At 39.8% G+C, this 21694-nt stretch overlaps 1 protein-coding gene across 4 annotated transcripts in view; it reads right to left on the bottom strand.

Moving 5' to 3' along the window:
• The window catches only part of LOC138741051 (otoancorin-like), a 120750-nt gene that overhangs the window by 20326 nt on the left and 78730 nt on the right, over window positions 1-21694 (bottom strand). For all 4 annotated transcript variants that reach the window (XM_069894527.1, XM_069894529.1, XM_069894530.1 and 1 more), the window contains 4 exons: window positions 14676-14869; window positions 14474-14567; window positions 12198-12363; window positions 9491-9672 (listed from right to left, as the gene is read on the bottom strand). In XM_069894527.1, coding sequence (XP_069750628.1) covers window positions 9491-9672; window positions 12198-12363; window positions 14474-14567; window positions 14676-14869 — 636 coding nt within the window. The remainder of the gene's footprint in view (window positions 1-9490; window positions 9673-12197; window positions 12364-14473; window positions 14568-14675; window positions 14870-21694) is intronic.

Genomic DNA, 21694 nt, shown 5'->3' with positions numbered 1-21694 from the left:
ATACCGTGGTCAAAGCAAGATCTGGAAACCTCATGATAGTGATCAAATGTTAGGATCAACTTAAAGGAAAATGACATGAGAGATAGAGAAGATCATCAGCTTTAATCCTGCAGCCCATCTTCATAAGAGTCAATGCCACAGTTGGGTTAGTGAGGACAATGTTAAGTTATTTTACACCTTGTGTCAGAGGACAGCCACTCATGGTGACTTGCCCCTGTGTTTACATTTCACAAATGAGAGAAGGCAGTGTGTTAATCAGGAGATCCTTGCTTATGTTTGACCAAATAAAGTGGCCACTTTAATTTTCACTCCCACTCTGACCTCACATGTTACTTCCTGCATTATTATAAGGAGGCTCAATGCTTGCATGAGGTACTATGCCTGCATCCTCTATCTGGGCATCTTGCAGCCTTGCTAATGAATTCAAAAACTTCAGCAAAATCTGAATCTCTTATTGGTTTTACTTGATCAGAGATATTGCCTCTATCCTACCCATCTCTCTTCCAAACCCCTCTGTTGCTGAGAATTAACTATTACTGATTTTGGTTCTGAAACATTAATACTGTTTCTCTTTCCACAGATGCTGCCTGACCTCTTTAGTGCTCCCTGCATTTTCTGTTTTTATTTCAATACACTCAAGTTACAAGAATGAGAGGTGATCTCATTGGAACATACAAATTCTTAAGCACTTGATATATGCAGGAATCTTCATTCACTTCCACAGATCTCTTTTTCAGAACTAAAGTTGACATATTTCTTCACCTCAAGGATTCTGACCCTATGGGTTTTTCTGCCAACAAAATCCATGGATTCATAGCAACTGAGTATATTCAAGGCAGGGTTCAATAGTTAACTCAACTTTATTTAATGTTCATACCATGCTTGTATGGTAGGATGAGATAGCATTTCTCCAGGACCACGGAGCACTTTCCTCCCTGATGGCATGGGAGGAAAGGTTCTTTCCTGCTCTGAACATGAGAGCCAGAGTGCTACAGTACTACCTGCCAAATGGCAGGAGGGAGAACAGTTTACGTGCGGGATGTGTGGAGTCTTCCACAATGTTTATTGCATTCCACCTGCATCCAGTGCAGAAGATGTCCTCCATGCAAACAGGAAGTTCCTCAATGGCCTTTTCCACTGACTTCACTATACTCTGCAGGATCTAGCAGTCTGAGGTGGTACAGCTTCCAAACCAGGTGGTGATACAGTTGCACTGGATGCTCTCAAAACATTCTCCGGAGAATGTAGTGAGGATGGAGGGTGGGAGATGGACTTTCCTCAGCCTTTGCAGTAAGTAGAGGTGGGCTTTCTTGGCTATGGACCTAGTGTTATGGGAGAGATTCTTCACAGTTTACTCCGAGGAACTTGATACTCTTGATGACCTCAACTGTCGAGCCGTCAATGGTCAGCAGAGTATAATCTCCCCGGGCCCTCCTGAAGTCAACAACCACCTCTTTTGTTTTTGTTTTTATGTTCAGATACAGCTTGTTTGCTCTGCACCAGTTCATTAATGTCTGCACTTCATCTCTGTATGCTGCCTCCTTGTTCTTACTGATAAAGTCTACCACTGTGTTGTTGTCTGCGAACTTGATGATGTGGTTCGAGCTGCATGTGGATGCACTATCATGGGTCAGCAGAATGAACAGTAGTGGACTGAGCACGCAGGCCTGAGGGGGAACTATGCTCAGTGTGATGCTCTTGAAGGTGCTGCTTCTGATCCAGACTGCCTGAGGTCTCCCTGTCAGGAAGTTGACAATCCAATTGCAGAGGAAAGTGTTTAGACCCAGCAGACTCAACTTCCTTATCAGGTACTGAGGTACAATCATGTTGAATGCCAAACTGAACTAATTGGATTTTTGATTTTGGATAGATATTTGGATTTTAAGGAAATCATTGATACTGGGTTTGTGCAGGAAAGAGGTAGTGAGGTAAAAGAATAGCCATCAAGGTGAATCATAAAAACCAGACTGGACGAGATTAGAATTAGATAAAATAGGGGAAAAGATACCTGAACACATATTATATAAATGGGACGAAAAATTGGTACAACATAGAACTTCTCCAGTATTACATCATCTCCTCAATATTTGGAAGAAGATTCATGTAGAAAGAAATAAAACAAATTATCAATTACCAAAACTAATATTGACGCAAAATAAGATACTCCCTTTTACAATAGATAATCTTTCCTTTAGAGAATTGGAAAAAAAAAGGGATTAAAAGAATAGAAAATTGTTTTTCAGGAAGTAGATTCTTATCCTTTGAACAAATGAGAGATAAGTACAATATAACGGGAGATACAACGCTGGCATATTACCAACTGAGATCCTACTTGAAGGATAAATTAGGAAGCAATTTGAGCTTACCAGAGGGAAGTAAACTTGAATATGTGATTACAGATACAATGTTAATCAAAAGATTTATAACAAATATGTATATTAAACTGCAAGAAAAGGAGAATGAGGAAACAAATGGTAAAACTAAACAAAAATGGGAACAAGATTTAAATATAAAGATAAAAAAGGAAACATGGGAAAAATTATGTTCTGGAACGATGAGAAATACAATAAATACGAGGCTACGTATGATACAATATAATTGGTTACACAGACTATCATTACACCACAAAAGTTAAATAAATGGGACTCAACAGTATCTGATAGATGTTTTCGATGTAAAAAAGAAATGGGAACAACAATTCATGCAATCTGGACATGTGAGAGAGTAGAAAAATTTTGGGATGATCTCAATCAGATATTAAATAAAATAACAGAAAACAATATACCAAAGAATCCAGAGATCTTTCTCCTAAGTAACATAAAAAACAAAGAATTTGGAATTGATTTGGAGGATGCACAAAAAAGATTTGTTAAGATAGCCCTAGCCGTAGCAAAAAAATGTATTATGTCAACCTGGAAATTGGAAGATAATTTGAAAATACAACAATGGTATATAGAAATGAATAAATGTATTCCATTAGAAAAAATAACATATAGTTTAAGAAATAATATTGAAATATTCGAACAAGTATGGGAGCCTTACATTAAATACAACAGCGAAAACCTACCGGGGACAAACATTACCTAAGTTGATGGAAGGAGAAGGAAAGAAAAGAATGGACTCAGTAGAATTTCTGGTGTATTTTTGTTGAATGACAACATTGTCTGACTGGTTTAATGCAACCTAGATTGTATACCTAAAATGGATGGGGGGGGTGGGGGGTGGCTTGGGAGGAGGGAGGGGGGGGGAGAAAAAGTCACTGTATATGTGTGAAAAAGAAAAAGTGTATATCATGGCTAATGTGATTTATGGTGTGAAAAATAAAAAAATTTAAAAAAAAAGGTGAATCATACAAATCTGCATCTCCTTCTTGTGTGTTTAAGTGCATTGATGAAATTTGAGTGGATTGTATAGCTTCATTAATTCCTTTATATTTTCCATTGCCAAAGATGAATTTCAATATGTCCATACCCCTTTTTTTTAAACCCCATAATTGCACTGCATAATGCATTATTCTGTAGCTAAAGTTCTAGTCTATAAAACCACAAGGTGTAATTACTCTACTGGGTAAGTTGGCATATTTTCTTCTGTAAAGGTCATCAATGAATCAAAAGGGTATTTACAGCAATCAGTACTTTGATAATCACCACTCTGACGCTGTCTTTCTCTTCCAGATTTATTTAATTAGCTGAATTTAAATTATCTGCCCTCCATGATGGGATTTGAACTCACTCCTCATCATTAAGTCAGGATTCTCCAGCAACATTACCATGACATAACTCTGGGTCACATTGATACTATTTTTTTAATATACACAGAGAGTTTAACAGAGTGTTTAACAAGAACACATTTAGATGACTGCTTTCAATTCCTGTGCAACTGGGGCATACTCTGGCTTCCGAAGGAGTTCAGCACACGTTTACCAAAATTCATCTTGCTACTTTATGAAAACTAATAAAGTCGGTCACATTCCCTTCAATTTCGTCAGTTGAAGGCTGAGTGAATTGAGGTATTGAACATTCAACAATCAGGAGATTCAACAGAAAGACAAACCCAGTATCAACAGAAAGAAAGTATTTTCTCTGGTTAAAGATTTTAGAGCATCGGGTACACTCACCATGAACACAAGTCCATTGAGAAGAGAAGCAAGCACTGGCCACCTCAGGCTCGAGGTAAAACTTTTTCTCAAAGCAAAACGCTGCAAGACATTCAGTAGCAAGGGCTAGCAGATTTTTTTAAAAACTGGATAAGGATGAGAAAATAAACATAGAAACATAGAAGATAGGAGCAGGAGTAGGTCATTCGGCCCTTCGAGCCTGCTCTGTCATTCAATGAGATCATGGCTGATCTTAAAGATGCATGAACTAATTTAATGGTGGGACAGGTTAAAGAGATTGGCCTTCTTCTTTCCCTATGATCCTGCTCTCTGTGTTCGCTCCATTGAGATCACCTGACTTAATAAATATAAATGGTGAAATGATTCTCCTGAATCCATTCATTAGTATTTTGATGAATTATGCAGCAGGAATTTGAATTAAACTGTCTCCTGCCTCCTTTTAATTAACCCTCTTTCAGCTATTCCATCATATTAAATTATTCACTGTGCTTTTATTTTTGTTAAAATTATGATAAGCAACTCAGTGTTAAATTAGCCTCATTTCTGAAAACCTCTTCAGTGAATGAAGGGGAGGTTCATATCAGATTGAACAGTTCTTTGTGATTTTCATAAAATGATTCCCATTGCCATTCAAATCAGGTTGCTTTATTGCAACAGCCATTTTATATCATCATAATCAGATTCACAAACTTAATAGCAAATCCAAATCACATACTCAATTAGCTACAAGTTATTGCCCTGAGCTGCCTGTTATTTTTGTCAATTGCTTCATTGATGTTTTCTGCCCTAAACTGCATCTACACCTCATTATTCATTTCCATCTCCTCTTGTCACTCTAAACTGCTTCAACGTCTCAGCGACCCTCTTCAGAATGCCATCTGAATGAGACAGAACTGACAATTATCAAGTCATTTGTTTATCAGGAATATACAGTAAAATAGGGAGCTTTCAACTGAAGTTGAGTGGAATGTGTAAAAGCTGACTGATACCACCAGCCCTGATGAGGTACAAGTCTGGTAGCTATTGTATTTGTCACATGAATAAGTGGGTTGATTAAGGAGGTGCATTTATGTTGGCAGAGCATTGGAATCTGCATGAGCAATCAGGAATCCTCAACCAGTTAGTTATTCTGCACTGGGTCTTTCTTGGGCTTGAAAGTCAGTGGTTTCAATCAACTTTGCATGGAAGATCTGTTGATCAAAGGCAACCTTCAGCCATGCTTGAACATATGGTCTAATGAGTTCCTAAGTCTAAGCAATGATGTCCTTTAAGTGAAAGTTGGTACCATGGATGAAAGCAATAGCATTCCCATAACGTGGCCTTCAAATTCATGAGGTCACACAACTGTGCTTATGGGGGTTGGGCAGCAAGGGAGCATCCTGCCAGTTGCAGTTCCACATGTACTGCGGAGGGCAGGAAGACATGGAGCATAGCTCAATATCCATGTTGACACCTCGGAGTAGTTAAAGAAATGGGGCAGGTCTTAGTCAGAGAATGGAGAGATGTAGTACAACTCTGAATATCCAATATCGGATTATCCAAAATCCTAATTTATTCAATTTTTTTTTTTTACTCAGAGTGGTCTGTTCGCCTTTGAAATTTTTCAGATAAATGAGGATATCCAAAACAATCAGAAATTCTTAGTTATCCAAAACTTTTTTTGGACCTCACAGATTGGGAAAAAAAAAATTAACCCAATATGAAATTAGAATGACAATCATCCTCATTTCACCTAACTTCTTCCCCTCTCTTTTTCTTCTTTACCTTCCTCAATTGACTTCTCTCTCCAACTCTCCCTCTCAAACTGCGTGCCACTATCTCCCAGCTGCAAACCGTCAGAAGAATCCGGATGCAGATGACACAAAGCTGAGTGGCAGTATGAAATATTAGGAGGATGTTATGAGAATGCAGGGTGACTTGGACAGGTTGGGTGAGTCAGCAAATGCATGGCAGATGCAGTTTAAGGTGGATGAATGTGAGGTTATCCACTTTGGTGGCAGGAACAGGAAGACAGATTACTATTCGAATGGGTGTCAAGTTAGGAAAAGGGTAAGTACAACAAGAAATAGGTATCCTTGTTCATCAGTTGCTGAAAGTTAGCATACAGATACAGCAAGCAATGAAGAAAGGTAATGGCATGTTGACCTTCATAACAAGGGGAGTTGATATAGGAGCAAAGTGGTCCATGGTGAGACCAAACCTGGAGTATTGTGTACAGTTTTGGTCTCCAGGTTTGCAGAAGTACATTCTTGCTATTGAGGGAGTGCAGCATAGGTTCATGAGGTTATTTCCCAGAATGGCAGGGCTGTCATTTGTTGAAAGATTGGAACGACTGGACTTGTATACAATGATATTTAGAAGGATGAGAGGGAGATCTGATTGAAACATATGATTATTAAGGGATTGGACACAGTAGAGGCAGGAAAAATGTTCCCAATTTTGGGGGAGTCTAGAACCGGAGGCCATAGTTAAGAATAAGGAGTAGGCAATTTAGAATGGAATGGAGGAAAAATTTTTTCACCCAGAGAATTGTGGATCTGTGGAATGCTTTTCCTCGGAGGGCAGTGGAGGTCAGTTCTCTGGATGCTTTCAAGAAACAGTTAGATAGAGCTCTTAAAGATAACAGAATCGAGGGATATGGGGAGAAGGCAGGAATGGGGTAGATTAGCTATGAGCACAGCGAATGGCAGAGCTGGCTCAAAGGGTTGAATGACCTACTTCTGCACCTATTGTCTATTATCCCTTAAGGAGAGTGGCCTCCCAGGCAGGAGCAGGACAGGCATTTGCTTTTCCCTGGCACTGGCAGAGAGGTTCCAGCGTGGGGGGATTATGAATAACGAACAAGGCCATTGATCCTGCATTGAATCATCGCCACCCACGAGGTGCTGGAGCGGCCCGGAGGTGGCAGACGCAAAGCCGAAACAGCATCTGCTGGGACGAGCCCACAGGGATTGGTGGTAGTGGTAGGGACGTGCTGGGGATCGGCAGCAGGGGTTGGGAGGTCTTGGTGATCGTGTTGGCATTGGGGACTTGTCAGGGATTGGCAACGGCCAGAATTTTTTGTTGAGGATTAAACATTGTTGTTTGTTTTTGTTTAAACACTGATACAAGTAAAGTACTTTGCTGTTGTTACTGGGCTGTTTTTAAAAAATGACCAGTTATCCAAAAAAATTCAGTCATCTGAAATAGGACCAGTCCCAACCATTTCAGATAATCGGATTTGTACTATAATTGAAGTAAGATGGGAGAAAATATCACATACAGCAATGAGTTCATCAGAAAAGGCTATGACTACCATCCACAACTTGCTTGGTCAGTGAAGGTGAAAGTGTTTCTGGAGTAAAAGTGAAGAAAAATAAATCAAAAGAGACCTGAACAAATATTCCCTCTTCAGTGACTTTTTTTTGTATAGTCTCACCAAAATAAAAGCAACAACATTCAGGCTAAGTGTTTAACACCCTCTGAGGTATGTCATTGTATTGCAATTTCGTAAATTTGATCCATATCCTTATCATATTATCATCACTGCATTCAAACAATCCTCATTGGTGTGACTATATGTCTTAGAGAAAAATTGTCATTGGCCCATTTCCTTTGGTGTTATGAAACCTGGCACATAACGAGTCAATTAGGTACAATTAAAACAGTGGTTTTCAACCTTTTACTTTGCATTCACATACCACTTTAAGTAATCTCTGTGCCATAGGTGCTCTGTGATTAGTAAGGGATTATTTAAGGTGGTACGTGAGTGGAAAGAAAAAGGTTGAAAACCACTGTTTTAATCATACCTAATTGACTCGTTATGTGCATGGTTTCATAACTCCAAAGGAAATGGGCCAATGACAATTTTTCTCAAGGAAAATATTTCAGTAACAATTGGGTCTAGGGCAGTGGCTCTCAATTTTTTTTTTCTTCACTAACATATCTATGGCATAGAGATTACTTAAGGAAGGATGTGAGTGGAAAGAAAAAGTTTGAAAAACACTGTATTAGAGAAGACAGTACCAATTACAATCACTATAATTGTAGCTCAGGCAACTGGTGGAGAACTTCCATTATCTGATACTGACCCCAAAATCTAGAAAAATGTAATGGCAACATTTAACATTAGATTTGGCATGGAAACGAGATTGTGCTGGAAGATTCCTTGAGCCTTCAATGGGGATGCAAGCTATTTACTTTTCTGTCCGTAGCTCTCTTTAACAGTTATCACATTTCTCATGCAACATCTACAACTTGGACAAAATGCAAATCAGATGGTTCAAACACGAGCAATGTTGCTTTTCGTCTCTAGAAGTGATTATCAATATACTATATTGAAAATTTAACAGCTTTGTAAGCACTCACTTTCTCCTCTGTTGACCTTCCCACCCTTATCCTCTCAATATGAGGCACCATTGGTACAGATGGTGATTGACACATTCAAAGGCTAATGCCATTCAAGTGGTTCCTGAGGTTATTGACCAATGGTATGTAAGTGAACAATAATTCCAGGAGTTCTGCCGCTCAAGGAAGGATGCTGGCAGAGCATTCTCCATCCAAGTGTTTTGCAGCCACATAATTGAAAGGGCAATGAAGATCATGTTAAAGCAGCCTGGAGATTCTCCACTGGTTTTCATCTCCTTACCAGGTGCCATCATTAACTTAGATTGAAAGTTGGTTACATTCCTTAAATAAAACAACCAGCATGTGAAGCACTGAAAAATTAATGAGTTAATGGGACATTTCAAATGCAAGATTTGAATTTTCACTCAAAAAAGGCCATTCTGAAATACAGTTTACAATCTGAGGATCGATGGGGTAATCTGGATTTATTGACTGTTCCTTGCACAATGAAAAGTGGAGCAATGATAGGAGACAGAATTTTAAAACTCACTGTTTGAAGTCCAATCAATTCTATTCTCACATTTGCCTGGGCAACAGTGCCAACATGGATGGGCAAACCCCTTTTTGGAAGCTACATTTGGAATGAGCAAATGATTCTCAATAGAACAATGAGCAACTCTGATTATGGCTGAAGAGGAACCATTGACCATTGATTTGAAGGGAGAGGTTAGATAAGTAGGCTACTCCTCCTCCTCCTCAAGTGTGTTCAAATCCATTAATTATTCCACTCAAGTCCTCCAGGTTTAGTGATTTCCTGTGATGACTTTGTTTCTGACATCACAGGGATTCATCACTCCATCCAAGTGCAAGCTCCCTGCTTGTCATCCAATCAAATTTTCCCAAATTAGGCAAAAACACCAATCATGAGAATGTATTGGGCTTCTTGTGGATTTTATTAGGTGGTTTGTGTGACTTACTGACTTATTTAGTGCTTTTGAGGTCAATACAACCAGGACGTTGCTTCACTCATGATATTGTACTACTCACCTGCAATGCCTTTGCTTTTAAAGCTTGCAGCTGTTTGCTGCTGAAGCTTGTAACCTCTGTCAGTGTGTCCAGAGAATTTATAAAGTCTTCAACTGACATACAATCCAACTGGTCCACCGTCCACTGACTATTTGCTTCACCGAGAGGTTCAATGTTATCCAAGGTGGGGATTGCTGTAGAGTCTAGAAATCAAGCAAATAAAGTATAAGAAAGACGACAGTTTTAGGGATATTTTTCTGCAGCTATTACCTTAAAACATTCAAATCTCAGCTGCAGAATCCAATTTGAATAGAAATGAGGTGCAAAACATGTTCTTAAATCAAGCAATAGAGGAGAGGCAAATCATGATTCATGCATCTCTTCTATTGGAATACTGAGTGACAAATTAGAACAGTTCTCCAGATAGATAACAACCACTCAAATCCAACTCTGACTTTCATCTTTCCAACATAACCCCATAAAACTGCGACTGCACACACTTCCTCCAAACCTCTGAAACTCTCCATGACCTCCCTCCAAGAGAAGGCTGAAATTAGCTGTCCTTCAAAGCCCGCATTCTGGGAGTTATCTACTAAGTTGCTTTGTACATTTTGGGCAATAAACACATTTAAATCAATGATGGTAATAATTCAGGCCAATCTTTAAGTGGCTTCTTCTCAACCAGTTTATGAATAAACAGATCACACGGTCCAGATCCAAAAATTAAGCATTGGTAATGTAATTTGTGTCTTCTGAGGGTTTTACTATTTATTTGATTATTATTTTGTGTCTGAATTTGACAGAAAGACCAGCATTTGTTGCCTATCTGCAATTGTCTTTGCACGGCCAGTTAAGAGTCAAACACACTGATGATTCTGAGGTCATTCCAGGTGATGAGGATGGACGATTTCAGCCCCCGATGGATATTAGGGATTGTAAGATTCTTTGGAGAGCTGCATCAAATGCTGCAGCGACTCTGTTTTGAGTGAACATGTCAGGCATTCTTCACATTCTCACAGTATCAATATCGATGAAAAAGCAGCAAGAGATCCAGGAGTAGGGTCTCAACTATATGCATGACTGAATAGATAGATCTTAAACATCCCCTATTCCAATGGGAGTTTGGTTTGGACACCCAGGTGCACTTCCCACAGACATATTTGCACCATTTTTTTTCATTTAGAAATAAGAGCAGGAGGAAGCCATTCAGCCCATCAAGCCTGATCAGCATTCAATGAGATCATGGCTGATCCGATGATAGGCTTACCCCCACCTATCTGACTATTCCCAAAACCCTTAATTCCCCTACTATGTAAAAATCTATCCAACTGTCTTAAATATATTTACTGAGGTAGCTTCCATTGCTTCAATGGGCAGTAAATTACACAGATTCGCCGCCCGCTGGGAAAAGCAGATCCCTCTCACCTCTGTCCTGAATCTTGAGGCTATATCCTCTAGTTATAGTCTCCCCCACCAGTGGAAACCATTTACCTACCTTTATCTTATCCATGCCTTTCATAATTTTATGTTTCTGTAAGATCCACACACATACTTCTAAATTCCAGAATCCCAGACAATTCAATCTCTCAAAATAAATCTAAATTTAAAATTTTAATTAAAAATAGACATACAGCCCCTTTCAGCCCACAACCGCATGCTGTCCAAATACCTCCAATTGACCTAGTATGTTTTTGAACAGTGGAAGTAAACCAGAGCACCTGGAGGAAACCCACGTGGACAGGCGGAAAACGCACACAGAGCACAGGATTCGAACCCTGGTCCTGATCGATGGTGCAGTAACGGCATTGTATTAACTGCTACACTAAGCATGCGAAACGTGTCGCCCTCTACACTAACAGTACCATCTTATGCACTTTATTGTAGAGAGATAAATTGAATGATACAGTTTAGAAATCCAAAAATTTGAGCTACTTTGTTATCATTATAATAATAATATATAAATGAGTTAGTTTTTAAAATTATATTGCATTGACTTGGAATTAATGGAAGTGATATGGATTTTTTTGTATTATCACCTCTGTGTCCCCTTTCATCAGATGACTGATTTTAATAAGCAAAAACATACTGAAATGCTAGAGGAACTCAGCCTGTCTTGCAGCATCCATTGGAGATATTGCTAGTGTTTTGGGCCTGAGTTCTTCTTTAAGGAATAAGCAAAATACCGTAAATCTCAGGATAAGACAGTGCTGGCTGGGGGAGGAGTCCAGACCAATAAAAGGTTTTAATTGGATAAGGGGAGAGGTGAGAATTGATATTGTCTGTCTGACAGGAGACAAGGGGAAAATGGAGAGAAGCAGAGCTAGAGGAAGGCAATGGGCCTGGGAGGGGGAAGGGTGGTGGAGGAAAGAAATGGGTGGGTTTATCGAAAGCCCAGAGAAGTCGATGTTAATACCATCGGTTGGAGGGTGCCCAGGCAGAAGATGAGGTGTTGTTCCTCCAGTCTGTGGGTGGTATCAGTCCGGCAATGCATGACTGATTTTAATCCCTGTGGTGACCAGCTAAGAGATGTAACAGAAGGAAATGCATTCCAGAGGCCACCATGACTGACCTGCATTCCTCTGACAACTTTTCCATTCACCCAAAGATAAATCCTAGGTGGCAAAGCCCCTCCTGCCCCTGAGCCAACACCCCTCGTATTGTAGCTGCAGGGCTGACATCTCCTTTCTGATTTCCTCCATGATATTACTGCTCACAAGGTGATACATACCTAGTGCATGTTTTCTCTTCTTGGAGTCGGTCTTCTGGGTCAGGATTTTGAAGAACTTCCAACGAAGTGAAGAGAAGTCAGCTGATGTGTCAAGACCAGGAGGGATGAAATCCCTGGCAGGCTTATGAGAGGAGAGGATTTGCTCAAGAGCTAATCTGATCTCTTCCTAAGGAAAAAGTCAAATTTAAAAATATTAAATTGCATATTTACCATAAATAACTGATATTTGTTGATAACTAAAAATGTCATTTCCGGGCGATACAATGACTGGATATCAATTAGAAAATAGAGAGTCCCATAAAGACTGGGTAATAATTTAAATTTAGACATAAAGCATGGTAACAGGGCCTTCCAGACTATGAGCCTGTGCCCCCAATTGCACCCAAATGACCTCCAACCCTGGTATGTTTTGAAGGGCGGGAGGAAATCGGAGTGCCCAGAGGAAACTGACACAGACATGGCGAGAATGTACAAACACCTTACAGACAGCACTGGATTCGAACCCCAGACAGCTGGTGCCATACCTAACCGCTATGTTCACTGTGCCACCCTAATCAGAATCATAGAGAGTATTCACATCACATAGAGATCAAGCATCTTGTCGCAAGTACCGCAACACAGCAAGAAAAGTTGTTGCATGAGCAGTCCAGTTCATCTATTTATACATGGTGCAGCAGGAGAACACAGTACAGAAGGTCAGGATACACAGAGAGATCAGTTAGAACAGAGCAAAAATAGAAATAATTTTACTTATGTCAGGTTCTTTCATAAGTCTGATAATGGACAATGAATCACAGTTATAGAACATGGAAACAGATTCTTTGGACTAACAAGACCACACAAACTATCCATCACCCACTCACTAATCCTAGACCAAATTCATTTTATTCTCCCCATTTTCCTATTGAAACCCCTGGATTCCACTTTCCATCTCCACCTGAATCAATTTAAAGTGGCCAATTTACCTACCAACCCATATCTTTGTGTTGTGGGAGGAAACTTCGCACCCTGGGAGAAACCCATGTGATCACAAGAGAACATGCAAACTCCACACCATGAGCAGGATCAAAGCTGGGACACTATAGTTCTGAGGGAGTCAGTCCACAAGCTGTGCCACTGTTTCTCCCCAGATACATCACAGTAGATCAGAATGATGGTTGGATGTGTAGGCAGAAAAGAAAACAATGAATTTATATGAAGGTTTTAGATAATGGTAGTTTGAGCTCATTGAAAGTGCTGCATTCATTTAGAAGGCAAAAAAAAAAATATATTTTCAAAGGACAGGAAATCTTAATAATGATGATGGCATATATCAAGGCCAAAGCAAAACTTGATGATGCAAACTAATTTATCCACCTAATGCAATTATGAAGCTTTCTTCTCATTCCTTTGAGAAAGGGCAAGGTTTGTAACAAAACTAAGTAGCACTTCCATCACTTACCCCCCCCCCCTCCCCACCCATGAACATTCAAACCTCTATGATGCCTTTTTCACAGGTATGTACTGCACCTCTGAACAGGTGACTGCATTTTTGGCCGGATATTGGATTTTATTTCCTTTTATTTGAACTCAGTACCTTAGAATCTTCAGTGCTAAAGTCATCGTAAAAATGTAAATTTTTCACGTAATTTAGACATAAACATGTCCTACCGACCCATTCCCACTCCCCCCGCCCATACACTAATTAACATAATTTCTGTCCTTCTTTGGAGTGTGGGAGGAAACTGGAGTGCCCCTGCAGACACAGGGAGAACATATAAACTACTTACATACAGCGCCGGATTCAAACCCCAGGTCGCTGGCAGTGATAGCTTTGTGCTATCTGTGCCTCCCAAAATAAGCTTGAGAACAAATGTTATATTTTCCTCAGATTCTCGTGGCTGATTCTTGTATGTGAATGTGCTAATTTTCCCTGGAGGTGAGGTGAAACTCCACACACCCGGCTGGGGGCCCAGTGCAGTGGGAGGATAGATTAATGATTCAGAGGTAGAATGTCATAATCATATTCTTGTTGATTACTCCAGGGGCTCCAGTTTCCTCTCACCCCTCAAAGTAAAATAAAAAAAATACCAGGGTGTAGGTTACTGGGGTGTAACTTGAGCAGCACAGACTCACCTGCTACAGTGCTGAATGCCTACATTAAAAAAAAATCATTGATAGGTTTTACCAATCAAAACATGACACATAAAACAAGTCAGATTTTTGTCATTCAATATTTGTGACTAAATCTATAATTCTGATATCAGATGTTGAGGTTAGTTCTGGAGTCTACTCACGTTGTTGGGGATGAATTGCAAATCATCTTTTGTTAAAACTGTGAGCAAGCTATCCAACAAAATACATTCATCCACTGTCCAGTTTGGAAGCGATCTAGATTTAACAGAAAAATGTATTGACATCTCGTTCAAAGTTAGAGTGTAGAAATAGCCAAGCAACCCCTGACTACATCTTACTTAATTAAAAGCCAAACCCACTTACGGAAAGGAGGATAAGATTTGTTCTCTGAGAGCATTTTTCATTTCCTCACTAAATTTTCGACAGACACGGAATTGAGAAACTATTGCGAGGAAGACAGTTGTGTTCAAGCTTTTGATGTCTGCAGCACTGAATTGGCAAACCAGGGATCCCAACCTGATCCCTTGGTCTTCAGTCAACAAGGAAACATTCGAGTTCTGTCAACGAATAAGAAAATAAAATCAGCAAATAAATGAAATTTTAAAAAATAATTGAACTTTTTTTTCTGTTGCATAAAATTCAAACATCACAAATTGTACCTTCTGCAGCAGGGCAGTGTAGAAGTGAACATCATGAAATTAGTCATTTGAATATGAATAAATGTTTTTAATTACACTTTCTGCCTAATTTCCACATCATTCAAACAAATTTCCTTCACTCATCTCTCTGAAAATCTTAAATGTTGACAAGAGTCTGGACCTCCATAATAGCTCATAATTCAGTTTTTAAAAATTCCTCTAATTTCCAGTCCTAAATCTCTTGGACATCGCATTGTATCGCTGACCATTAGCTGCTAGAAAATAAATCTGCCTCCATCTGCTCACTCAACTTTCAAAATCACTGCTATTCTCACACCAGATGCTATCCCAGGGCTCCAAAATTCTGTGCACTGCCTGAAGCTCCAGTATTCTTCCTACCCAACTTTACAAAAGAACAAATTAAGGTGTTACATTATAAAGAGATGAATCATTCTTGGCCCTCGTATGCACAGATCATGTGGATTCTTGAGGCTGTTTTCATAGCCTTATCTATAGTTCTATTTAACATGCTGCGAGCCCTGCCCCAGAATTCAACTAGGGGCTTTCAATCTCTAAGAATCATTAATTTAAGGAATTGCAAAGAATGGAAACTAGTCCATTGGTCTACCAAATCTATGCCAGCCATTAGGGCATTTACATGAATTCTTCCATGGTATTTTATGCTACCTACATTCCAATCAAATTCTCCAGATTTTACCTTCACCTCCACAGTAGGGCAATTTATAGCAGACAGTCAGCCTGCATGTCTGAGATGTGGGAGGAATCTGATGCATAGGGGAATACAAATTCAATTTAAACAGTCCTGACCGGAGGTGAGGATTAAAGTTATTCTATTTATTGTGCCAGAATTACTTTATAACTATTACTTCCTCCTGAACAAACGTTTAATCTGGTTTTGAATCTCCTACGAGGTGGACGATTGGAGAAACGTTCACTATCACACTCCCTAATGTGCTTGTCGCCTCTTCAAAACATTGAATAACCATGTCAAACATGGTTATTTAATTATAGGAGAAGTGACACTCTTTGGTCTTACTGAGCTCTTCCACTATTAAATTTAATCCAGCCTAAACTAACAGGAGTTTCTTGAAAGGATTTCAATCACTGCCACATTAATTCTCAATTAACTTGGCTAACGGTTCATAATAACATGGAGTCATACAAAACCAGAAATAGCCAATCAGCCCACCAGGTATGCATTGACCATCAACAACTAATTACTGTAATTTCACATTTCCTGTTATTTAACTCTCCCAACATTGTCATCAGATTGAAAGCCCCATACTTGCTGGATGCATCACACCACACGCGGTATGGGAGCTGGCCTGCTCAAGATCAGAAAAAGTAACAGGACACATCACATCCCAGTCACACTCTCTTCTCCTTCCTTCATTTGGGGAGCAGGCTTAAGAGTGTGAAAGCACACACAATATTAGGCTTAAAAATAGTTTCTTCCCTGCAGTCATCAGGCTCCTGAATGAACCCCATAACATGCTGCCCTCACTGGTGTTAATTGATCTTTCTTTTCATTGTAATCCTATATTTTGTAAATTGTGTTCTTTGCCCTTCTGAATGAATGTTATAGATAATCTGCTCACCTGTTTGCCCACGAACCTTCTCTCTGCACTTGTATTTTGATACAAACGTAAACTGAATGCAAATCAAACTTAAGTTGAACACACTGAATTTAAACTGAACTTAACTTCTCTCCAACCACCTCCCCCTCCCCCCAGAACCTACCACTCCTCTCCACACTGGGCAAAAATTACAATGTCCAAATTACATGACAGCGTAAATGCTTTTCGGACGTGTGAAGAAATTAGAATTCCTGAAGGAAACCCACGCGGTCACAAACTTTATCCAGAGTGAACCAGAGGCCAAGATCTATTTATCGATTTATCTATCTGTTTATTTATTTATTTGTTTTTTTGTAAATGTAGGTCGGCTTTTTCCACTGAGGGGAGGTGAGATACAAACCAGAGGACATGAGTTAAGAGTGAAAGGGGAAAAGTTTAAGGGGAATTTCTTTACACAGAGAGTGGTGGGAGCATGGAACGAGCTGGAGTGGTGAATGCAGGCTCAATTTTAACATTTAAGAGGAATTTGGACAGGTATGTGGATTGGAGAGGTATGGAGGGATATGGACTGGGTGCAGGTCAGTGGAACTAGGCAGAAAACTGGTTGGGCACAGACGAGAAGGGCCTGTTTCTGTGCGGTTGTGTTTCTATGTAATCACTGCAACTTGCTTCCTTGCTTTTATACTCATGGCCCGAATAATTTGGAAAGCCCCCTTTCAATGATCTTCCTTTACCGTGCAACGTAAGCAAGGTACCGCCGTGAGGACTGCACCTTCCTTACTGTCATGACCTCCTCCCCCGTTCCTGGTCCCCCATCCCCAGTCCCTCCCCCGTGTACCTGTCCTCCCCAGTCCACCCCCTGTCCTCCCCCTCCCCTCCCCTCCCGGTCCCTGCCCCTCCCCTCCCCTACCCCTCTTGGTTCCTGGTCCCTCCCATCCCCCTCCTGGTTCCTGGTCCCTCCCCCATGTCCCTGTCCTTCCTAGTCTCTCCCCTCTCAACCAGAGGCCAAGATTGAACCCAATGTGAGGCACTGTGCCACCATAGTGGTTCTAAATAGTAAATAGGCCTTCGAAATCCTGCAGGAAGGTACTTTACAACTCTTTGAAACTTTGGGTTCACAGCTGTGGCACTTTCATCCCCTTCTTTCTGCATTTATGCAATAGAGTAGGGAGATTAGAACTGAAGCAAATGAGGCCATGATACTGACAGCTGAAGGACATGGATGGACTCAGGAGAAGCAGGTGGTATAGATCAGGAAATGAATGATGTGTAAAAGCACATTAGGAGCTGGACCACATTGTTTGAGAACCATTGATATAGCAAGAACATTTAAAGCTGCCAAACCATTCATTTTCTGCCCTGGTTTTGATGCGACAGCAGTTAAAGCCAAATCAGAAAATCGATTTTCATTTCCAGCTTTGAAATCAATATTTTTCATCCTTTTAAAGAGGTTTTGCCTATCCTGAGGGATTTGTCATGCTGTAATTGTTTCCATGATTTGTGAGAAACTGAATCAGAACTTTGTGGTTGGGGGGGTGGGTGGTGGTCAGTGCTCAATTCGGATCCCAATTCGGAACAACACAAAGATTATTTCAATCCCTCATATTGGTCATCCTTCAGCTATCCCACATGGAACCCTGATAAAGTATGCAATGCATGACAGGGGCAAATGGCCTTTCCATTTCAAGTCTGTTGAGAAAATGGTCCTTTGCATTTTCATCCATTGAATGATCATGGTTTACATTGATCCTTATATGACTGAAGACCATTACGATTATAATACAATTTGGCGATCCAAACAAAATCAGATAAAGGTGGACGTTTGCAATAGCAATCAAACACGCTGTAGAGGCGTGCAAAATATAGCACAGGAAGTTCTTCAGCTTCCACACCCCACCTCCCCATTCTTTTCCAACTACTAAACATCTATTGGCACTAATATTCTCACATTTCTATCACCTCCCACCAGATTCTAAAGATCAGAATCAATTTACAATGCCCAATTCAGGGTTAAACAAGAAAGTTTGCAGAAGCTGGGGTCAAGTGCAATGCACAAACATTCTGGAGAAACAGCAAGTCACAGGGAATCCAACGATATTTGCTGTATCCTGCAGAATTTCTCCAGTATGCTTGTGTGTGACAGCAGTCAATTAGCTAACTAACCCATATGCCTTTAGGATGTGAGGGGAAAACACCACAAAAAGACAGGAAGAACATACAAACTCCACACTCACAGCTCTGAAGATCAGGGAAGAACCAATCAAACAGAGCTATGAGGCTGCAATTCCACCAACTGTTCAGGCACCACTGCATTCTTTTACTTCAGTCAAGACCTCTTTTCACTTCGGTTCTCAGCAAGTCCAAGAATCCATGCAGTTGTATTTGTGATTCTGTATGTAGTTCATTATTTTCCTTATAATTTTGCAGGGGGTCTCAAGTACACATCATCAGTTATTGTTTTTTTTCAAAAATCAGCTTCATTTATTAATGGCTTTTGCAACATGGTGTGCAAAAGCACACACTGATTATATTCTGAAAGTAGACATCATTTTAAATCCAATTCAGAGCAATGGAGGTGTGAGCACAAAAGTGATTTCCTCACAAAGTTACAGATGAATCAGGTTAGCCAACCTCATAGTAAATGTGTTATTTGTTCAACTTCCATCCAAAAATTGACGTGATTTGCACTTATTCTGATGTGCTGTTGCAAATTAGAATATTTCTCCTCAACTGTTAAATAAAAGATTAGGTGTGACTGATTGCACATTGAAGACTTGCAAACACTCCATTCTGAATTAAAACAATTAGGCTTTTTGAAGGGAATAGGTTATTCCAAGCAGTGTGAAACTCTGCACTTTGTTGAGTTTTATGGATAACTAATTTGTCTCTGAACTGATTGTAGATGCCAACAAAAAAACTCTCTGCTGATTGTGAATTTATACTCATCAAAGTATGTGTTGTTCTTTGAGATCAATGGTGAAAATATAGGTCAAACCATCAGAGAATAAAATGGGTGCAACAATTCAGGAGCCCTGTTCACATTCTGTCTCCTTTTTTATTCCATTGGTGATTTGTTCTCCTACCCAATTCATATTTTGACTCCAGTATGTCTTAGTCTCATCAATGATATTCTGTGGCATAATCTTCAGATACCATGTTATAAGTGTGACAAAAAGGTGTGTCATTTCTCTTTTCTTTTTGACTACCGTGGAATGATATAGGGCAGAGCACGGCCATTTGACCCATCTTTGCCAGACATGAAAGTGCCAGAAACATTGGCCAAAGTTTGAAACTTTCTCTATATCAAGGCTGCTGCCAAGATTGATTCATAGAATTTACAAACATCTTCACACCAGACTATTTAACATTGGCACACAGCTCACCAAGAAACAAAAGATGGTTCAGCTGTTTCACAGTAGCAAATTTGCTGTCTTTCAATAAATAATAATTGATACAGATTTTTATTTAATTTAGGCATACAGCATGGTAACAGGCCTTTCGGTCCATGAGCCCATGGTGCACAATTACACCCAATTGACAACCTCCCCCTTTAAGTTTTGAAGGCTGTGAGAAACAAGAGCAAACTCTCACAGACATGGGAAGAACTTAAAAACTCCTTATGGACAGCATAGGATTCAAACTCCATTTGTTGGCACTGTAAAAGCTTTGTGCTAACTGCTACACTAAACGTGCTGCCATTTTGTGATGTTGATACTAAGATATTGCTGAGTAAATCCTTGACCACACCTCTGAGAACTTTGTGGTGCTACTTACTATTTATTTGCTTATATGTGAATTTCCAGCAAGGGACATGAATAGAGAAGATTTTTTTGTGACATGGGGCAAATGAAAGCAAATCTTTTCCCTCTCCCAAACAAGCCCCATCTGCCCGGAGCAACTGGTTTCAAGGCACCAGTGGCCCGCCTTTGCCCCTTCTCCTGTCAGGGAGAACAGCTTTGCCGGACAGAAGATCTATACCACATGTGAAGGCCAGGAGCTGGGCTTGGCTGTCAGAGGCTGTTTGAGTCACACGCCACGAAGAGCATTTGTGCAGCAGTGGGATCTCATCCCCACTCCCACCTTTCGGCTGTGACAACCTTTAGCACTTCCTGGTACTCAACAAGTCTTGCATTCCACTTCAACTTAATTTAAATAGTGGTGTGTCAGATCATGGAACTACCAAATCCAACTAATTGGATTCACTTCACTAACTTGTAATGAGATTGAACTGGATATTTTGACTTACATTAAATGGAACCATTTATTCTCTCAGGTTGACAATGTCATGTGCATTATGCAATATGTGATATGGTATTCAAATTTCCCTGTTCTTATTGGAAAAGTCCATGTGTGCTCCTCCAGGACATTATATTTCAGGATACTGACCAAATCAGTACCACTTTACACCTTGGTCTCATGCCCTTGTATCATTGCAGCATTCGGGAACATATTTATTATCTAATCACCAGCGAGAACTTACTATTACAATTTTAAAACAAAAAACAATCATTTAAGGTTCAAGGAGTATTCAGATAATTAATTTATTTTCAAGTTTAGATGCCTTCAAATCATCAAGTCCTGCTGATTTTTTTTGTTAATCTCTACATAAAATCTTGGAAGAAAGTGAATATCTAGTTAGTAGCGCTTTAAATTAATGATTCAGTAAGGCAGCACGATCTCCACATTTTCCATGTAGCTATGCTGAAATAATAATACTCTATGTACTTTCCTTGCTCTGTATTTTTTCTAAATAACTTGAGTCAATTAAAAAAAAAGGCATGAAATTATTTTGTGCTTGGTGTGTCCTTGAGATTTTGCTTTTTTCTTGGTTGCATTTTGGACAATTGGAATCAAACCACTCAAATGTGTTGCTGTAGATAAAATCAAACGTGGCCAGGATAGAGGAGCAGATGGTTATTGATCACAATACTTGATGCCAAGGAACAGCCAAGCCAAGGTGTTAAGCTGTCCAAAATGTACAGAGAACCTCCAAAAAAGATGTAATGAACTGACCATATGTAAATTTACAATGGAGATATTTCTGATCTTTTGTCCTGGATAATAACTGCAGATGTGTGGATCAAGGAGGCAAGCCCATTAGGGAAGATTCACAGATCATTAGAAATAGCTGATGGATATTCATTCC

Source organism: Narcine bancroftii, chromosome 8 (genome assembly GCF_036971445.1).
Source record: "Narcine bancroftii isolate sNarBan1 chromosome 8, sNarBan1.hap1, whole genome shotgun sequence".
Lineage (NCBI taxonomy): Eukaryota > Metazoa > Chordata > Chondrichthyes > Torpediniformes > Narcinidae > Narcine > Narcine bancroftii.
The sequence above is the reverse complement of the archived record's forward strand: the minus strand, read 5'-3'. Positions and strand labels throughout refer to the sequence as shown.